The sequence below is a fragment of the Balaenoptera borealis genome (genome assembly GCF_965194805.1).
Source record: "Balaenoptera borealis genome assembly, chromosome: 20".
NCBI lineage: Eukaryota > Metazoa > Chordata > Mammalia > Artiodactyla > Balaenopteridae > Balaenoptera > Balaenoptera borealis.
In genome coordinates, this window is record NC_138879.1 from 40195543 (window position 1) to 40201585 (window position 6043).

A 6043-nucleotide genomic window follows, 5' to 3' on the forward strand; every position below is an offset into this window, starting at 1 on the left:
TGGAGTCTTAGCCACTGGAGCACCAGAGAAGTCTCCAGGCTTCCTCTTAATGTGGCTGGTGGGTGTTGAATCTTTGGTGAAGCTTCAGCCCTCATACTCAGCTGCTGAAGCAGCCCCTCCTCTTGAGATACCTCACCTCATCATAATCTGTCACCTTGGAATGTGGCCACTTCACCCTGAGTTTCTCCTGTGGGTAAGTTTGTCTCACCTTCTAGAATGTTCCATTCCCTTCCACACTAAGCTGGAGGGGGTCATTGTCAATGACCCTTCCATTGGTGATTGTATTAGTTTCCTATTGCTGCTGTAACAAATTACACAAACTTGGTGTCCTAAAAAAACACACAGTTATGCTTTTAAAGTTCTAGAGGTCAGAAGTCCACAATCTGATTCACTGAGCTGAAATCAAGGTGGCTGTGCTCCTTCTGGAAGTTTCAGGAGAGAAACCATTTTCTTGCCTTTTCCAGCTTCTAGAGCTGCATTCTTGCATTTCGTGGCTTGTGGCCTCTTCCTCCATCTTCAAAGCCAGCAGCATGGCATCTTGCTTTTGTTATCACATTGCCTTCTCTTCTGTGGTCACATCTCCTTCTGCCCCCTCTTATAAGGACACTTATGATCAGATTTAGGATCCAGACAAATAATCCAGGATAATCTCTTCATCTCAAGATTCTTAACTTGATCACATCTGCAAAGCCTTTTCTACCTTATAAAGGAATATTCACAGATTCTGGGGATTAGGATGTGAACATCTTGGGGGCCATTATTCAGCCTACCACAGTGATCTATACCTTGTCTCAGGCCTGGAGATCATGAATTCTCTCTCCCAACCCCTTCCCTCAGAATGGTGTTGTGTATCTTTCACCGAAGACCATACCCTAACCTTCCCGGCCACCCCAATTACCCCTCCTTTCCCTCCCTTTAGGCCCTGAGGATATCGGTCCAATGGAACTTCCTATGGTGATAGAAATGTCCTACATCTGCACAATGCAACATGGCAGCCACGAACCACATGTAGCCAGTGAGCACCTGAAATGTGACTAGTGCAAATGAGGAATTGAATTTCAAATTTTATTTAACTGAAATTAAATTTAATTGAAATTTAAATAGCTACCTGTGGCTAGTGGCTACGTATTGGACAGCTCAGATCTAGGCAGATGAGAAGTAGAAGCCAACACCAGTCAGGTTCTTTGCTGCTAGCCTCTTCTCACACATTTTGGGATCAGTTCTGCCCCTCCCCAACCTCCTTCTCTCAGTCCCTGCAGAATCTGAAGGAGGTTTCTACAGGAGCTCTGGGATGATGGGAGTGGCTGAGGGCAGGGCAAGGAAGGAAATTGTGTCTGCTGGCCCCAGAGAGGTACATAGTCTCAGTTCTGCTTTTGTATCAGACTAACATTCAAACAAGACATGTAAATCATAACCACAATGAGGTATCACCTCACACTGGTCAGAATGGACATCACCAAAAAGTCTACAAATAATAAATGCTGGAGAGGGTGTGGAGAAAAGGGAACCCTCCTACACTGTTGGTAGGAATAGAATCTGGTAAAGCCACTATGGAGAACAGTATGGAGTTTCCTTAAAAAACTAAAAATAGAGCTACCATATGATCCAGCAATCCCACTCCTGGGCATATACCCTGAGAAAACCATAATTTGAAAAATACATGTACCCCAATGTTCATTGCAGCACTGTTTACAATACAGTAGCCAGGACATGGAAGCAACCTAAATGTCCATCGACAGATGAGTGGATAAAGAAGATGTGTTACATATATACAATGGAATACTACTCAGCCATAAAAAAGAATGAAATATTGCCATTTGCAGCACATGGATGGACCTGAAGATTATCTACTAAGTGAAGTCAAAGAAAAACAAATACTGTATGTTATCACTTATATGTGGAATCTAAAAAAAAAAAAAAGAATTTATTTACAAAACAGAAACAGACTCACAGACACAGAAAATAAACTTATGGTTACCAAATGGGAAAGGGAGAGAGGGGAGGGATAAATTAGGAGTATGGAATTAATGGATACACACTACTATATATAAAATAGCTAAACAACAAGGATTTACTGTAGAGCACAGGGAACTATATTCAATATCTTGTAATAACTTATAATGGAAAAGAATCTGAAGAATATATATATATATATATATATATATATATATATATATATATGAATATATAACTGAATCACTTTTCTGTGCACCTGAAACAACATGTTATAGATCAACTATAGTTCAATAAAAAAAAAGAACACTCAAACAATTTTGAGGTAGCTCCCTCTTTACCCTACTTACACGATGAGCTCTCCTTTTGGGGACCACGGAGGCATGTCACAAGGAGCACAGAAAAGGGGACTAACCTGGGGCTTGACACTGGCCTTGATGCTCTCTGGGTGGCCTTTAGAAAGTCACTTCTCAGTTCTTATTCCTCAGTTTCTGTACTATGATAGGGCTGGACCAAATGGTCTGAGAGGTTCCTCCCAGCTTGTGAATCAAGATTTAATTGTGCATGTAATTCTACTTGAGAGCCATGTTCTGCCTGACCCATGTCATAGGAAGTCATGACTGAAGGGTTGTTAAGTGGCCTTGGGTTACTCCCATCACACTCTAGAACCAAACCTGACATCTGTTCTTTTGTCCTCATGACCACACTTTGCATTTGCTCTGGCTCTAGAGGGCCGATCCACTAATCTAATCTGCCTGATGACCCTGGGAGGATAGACATTATAGCCCATTTTAAGTGAAAAAGCTGAGGCTCAGAGAGGGAAAGAGAGAAACGTCCAGGCATCAGGCCCCATGATGAGAGCTTTACACATCACATCATAACACCCCTTCAAAGTGAATAATATCACTCCCACTTTACAGGGGTGAAAATTGAGGTCCTATGAGACAAGATGACTTTCTTAATGATAGTGAGTGATGGAGGCCCACTTTTCTGATTCTGAGCTACTTCATCTTCCCTCTCTGTTGTGCTGCTGTTCCTATTTACAGCTTCCCTACAAGATGTTGAAATGATAGCCCTCAGCAGCACAGGTATCTTTTTGGATCAGCCTTTCACGGTGCACCCCAAGCAGACCTACACGCCTTAGCAAGTCACATCACCTCTGTGCCTCTGTTTCTACACCATAAAATTGAGGATAACAGTCCCTGCTTCATAAGGGTGTTAAAATCCTTGCTAAAAGTATTAAGTGAAGTTTGTATCTCTAGACATTTTAGCCCATATTAAGGACTCAGTAATTGCTCATTCTTATTGTGTTTGGAAACGATTCATAATAGCAGGCAATTCCCTTTACCGCAAATCAAATTAAAACACAAAGAAGGGCTTCCCTGGTGGCGCAGTGGTTGAGAATCTGCCTGCCAATGCAGGGGACACGGGTTCGAGCCCTGGTCTGGGAAGATCCCACATGCCGCGGAGCAACTGGGCCCGTGAGCCACAACTACTGAGCCTGCGCGTCTGGAGCCTGTGCTCCGCAACAAGAGAGGCCACGATAATGAGAGGCCAGCGCACCGCGATGAAGAGTGGCCCCCACCTGCCACAACTAGAGGAAGCCCTCGCACAGAAACGAAGACCCAACACAGCCAAAAAAATAAAATAAATAAATAAATAATTTTTAAAAAATTAAAAAAGAAAACACAAAGAAGCTGTCTACATTTTTAAAAAATTTTATTAACACTTGGACTCAATTGCATTATCCATGTATCCTCAATAGCAGAGAAACAGTGATGGTGGACCATCCCCATGGGGGACACGTGTCCTTTGGCAAAACAAACATAAATAGTGGCAAACGACACCAAATACAATAATAACATAGTACGTAATAAAGATTAAATTAAGAGAAGGAACAGGGACGACTGAGAGCAGTCGTGAGTGTGGAGAGGGTGCGTCTTGCTGAGAAGCGTCGGGCTCAGGTGATCTTTCCTGCAGAACACCTGCCCCGGCCTCAGAGCAGCTCAGTTCAGTTCAAGGTCATCCATGTACTCCTGGACCCAGGGATCACTGGGGTTGGCGCACACTTGCCTGCCCTTTTTGGTCTGGAATCTGTGGAACAAAGAGTGGCCAGGTTAGAATCCCATGGGACCTTGCGTGTGGTGGGTATCTCCCTGTCCTTAACCGTGGCTCGTGTTGGACAGCCTAGTGGGTGAGAAGACCCTTCCTGGGGTGCTGCTGGGACCTGATTCCTTGTAACTTCCTCCTTGGGTTTAGCTGTGGCCTCCTGACTTGCCTAGATTAGGAACCAATGTGTTTTGCAATCAATGTGGACATATCTCCCCATTCATTCCCTGCTGCCCCTAGCAATGACTTTTGCACGTGTTTTCTAAGTATGGTTTAAGAATTCAGCCCACATCTTCTATCATCTTTTTGACTTTCCCTGTTTTCCTGGCCTCTAGCTAACTTCCTTCCCAGAAAGCACCTCCCCCTCCTTTAGCTCCCACCCAGCCCTCTCCAGGTCTCAACAGGTGACTTCATGACCTGTTCCTCACTGCTTTCAGGGAGGCTTTCAGCCCTGACACCTGCCTCTCTACTGCTTCATCTCCCCTCACCCCAAACAGGCCCCCTTTTCTAATCCTGCCCTCACCCTCGCCTCCCAGAAAGGCCCCCGGGTTGATACTCACACCACAGCTGGCTGGGAGCAGAGACTGCTGGTCTCGTAATAATCGATCACGAAGTTGCGAGGAAGCTTCCGCAGGGTGTAAGAGAAGCAGCAGGCGGTGGGAGGGTCTGAGCCCACTGGGAAGAAAGGCCGAGGTGAGACAGAAGCTCTACCCAGAGCTATTCATTTTGGCTTCTAGTTATAGATATTCAAAGGGCATCCCTGTGGATCTGCCAGATCCCCAAATATGGTCCCTTGTATCTAATCCCACCCACTCTGAGTAGGAGTCTTATTCTGAATAGAGAATCCTAGGGGAAGACCATGAAAGGATTCTAGAAGGTTCAGGCTGTATTGGGTCTTAGAGCACAGGTCTAACTCCCTTCATTTTACAGATGGGGAAACCAAGGCACAGAGAGAGACAGGGACTTACTTAACCCAGTCTATGGGTTGCTATTTCTTAAGAAAACAGGAACTTGAATATTACTGAGTGTCTACCAGACTCTACATTTACCTGCAGGCTACTTAGAAATCTTCCCTGCTCCCTTTTGTCTCATCCCCAGATGTTAGTGTTGGACCAGCCCCAACTAAAAAGTCGGCGCTGCCTACATCCTGACTCAGTGGCAGCTGGAAGAATGGACTTACTTGGTGCTGAGAGTGCCAGAGAGCAGAAAGCAGCTGCAAGCACGAGGAAGGAGAGGACAGTCATGCAGAGCTTCATGGTCTTGGTGGAGGAGAGACTTGCCTGGAGCTTGGACTGCAGAACCTAGAAGCTTCAGAACCCTTCTGTGCTCTGTGTTGATACTGAGTTGGGAGCCCTTCTTTATAGGAACTCTGAGGCCTGGGACAGAGAGGAGGGCACAGGAGGGCGAGTGGAATTTCCAGGGTACAGATGATGTCATGGTGCCAATAAGGAAACTGAAGCTAGCTGACTGTGAGGGGCTCTGCACAGCTTTCTTTTCCCCAGCAGTGTCATCACAGAGGAAAGTGGAGGGAGGTGGAGGAGAGAAGAAGTGGGCTGAACCCTAGAGGGAAGTGGTATACCATAAGGCAGTGACTGAGGCTTGGGGGAGAATTGCAAACCCTACAAGAAAGACGGAACCTTCACACCTGCTAGAAGGGGCTTGTAGATGAGAACCATCATGCTCTTAGTGGTTACCACCTCCAGAAGCTGGAGACTTCATGTCAGTCTTTCCAGGGTGGCCACAGGCCTGGCCCCAAGAAGGGGAGGAAGCCAGGATTCCATGTCCCACTGCAGGCCTCCTTCTGCTAGGCAGAGTGACTTTAGCACCCTGTATATTTCCTTGGGCATAAAAAAAGTGTCCAGCTTTGAGTGTGCAGAAGGCCCCAGCAGAAGTGTAGCTTCTACATAGCGAACATTTACTATGTGTCAGGCACTAGGCAAGCTGCGTCATACACGCACATCTAACCCTACCATAACCCTGA

The 6043-nt window shown here is 45.7% G+C and overlaps 1 protein-coding gene across 1 annotated transcript; it reads right to left on the reverse strand.

Moving 5' to 3' along the window:
* Window positions 1-3655: 3655 nt before the first annotated feature.
* On the reverse strand, window positions 3656-5421 carry LOC309619131 (C-C motif chemokine 4). The gene is made up of 3 exons (XM_082374008.1): window positions 5243-5421; window positions 4623-4737; window positions 3656-4047 (listed from the first exon to the last, which is right to left on the reverse strand). Exons 1-3 carry the CDS (start codon window positions 5316-5318, stop codon window positions 3960-3962), a joined length of 279 nt encoding a protein of 92 aa, XP_082230134.1. The 5' UTR covers window positions 5319-5421; the 3' UTR covers window positions 3656-3959.
* Between the last annotated feature and the right edge of the window lie 622 nt (window positions 5422-6043).

Coding starts and splice junctions, on each gene's coding strand:
- LOC309619131 (XM_082374008.1), bottom strand. CDS start 5,318: ATGAAGCTCTGCATGACTGTCCTCTCCTTCCTCGTGCTTGCAGCTGCT. Junction 4,738..5,242: donor TCTGGCACTCTCAGCACCAA/GTAAGTCCATTC, acceptor CTTTCTTCCCAG/TGGGCTCAGACCCTCCCACC. Junction 4,048..4,622: donor TGCTCCCAGCCAGCTGTGGT/GTGAGTATCAAC, acceptor TTTGTTCCACAG/ATTCCAGACCAAAAAGGGCA.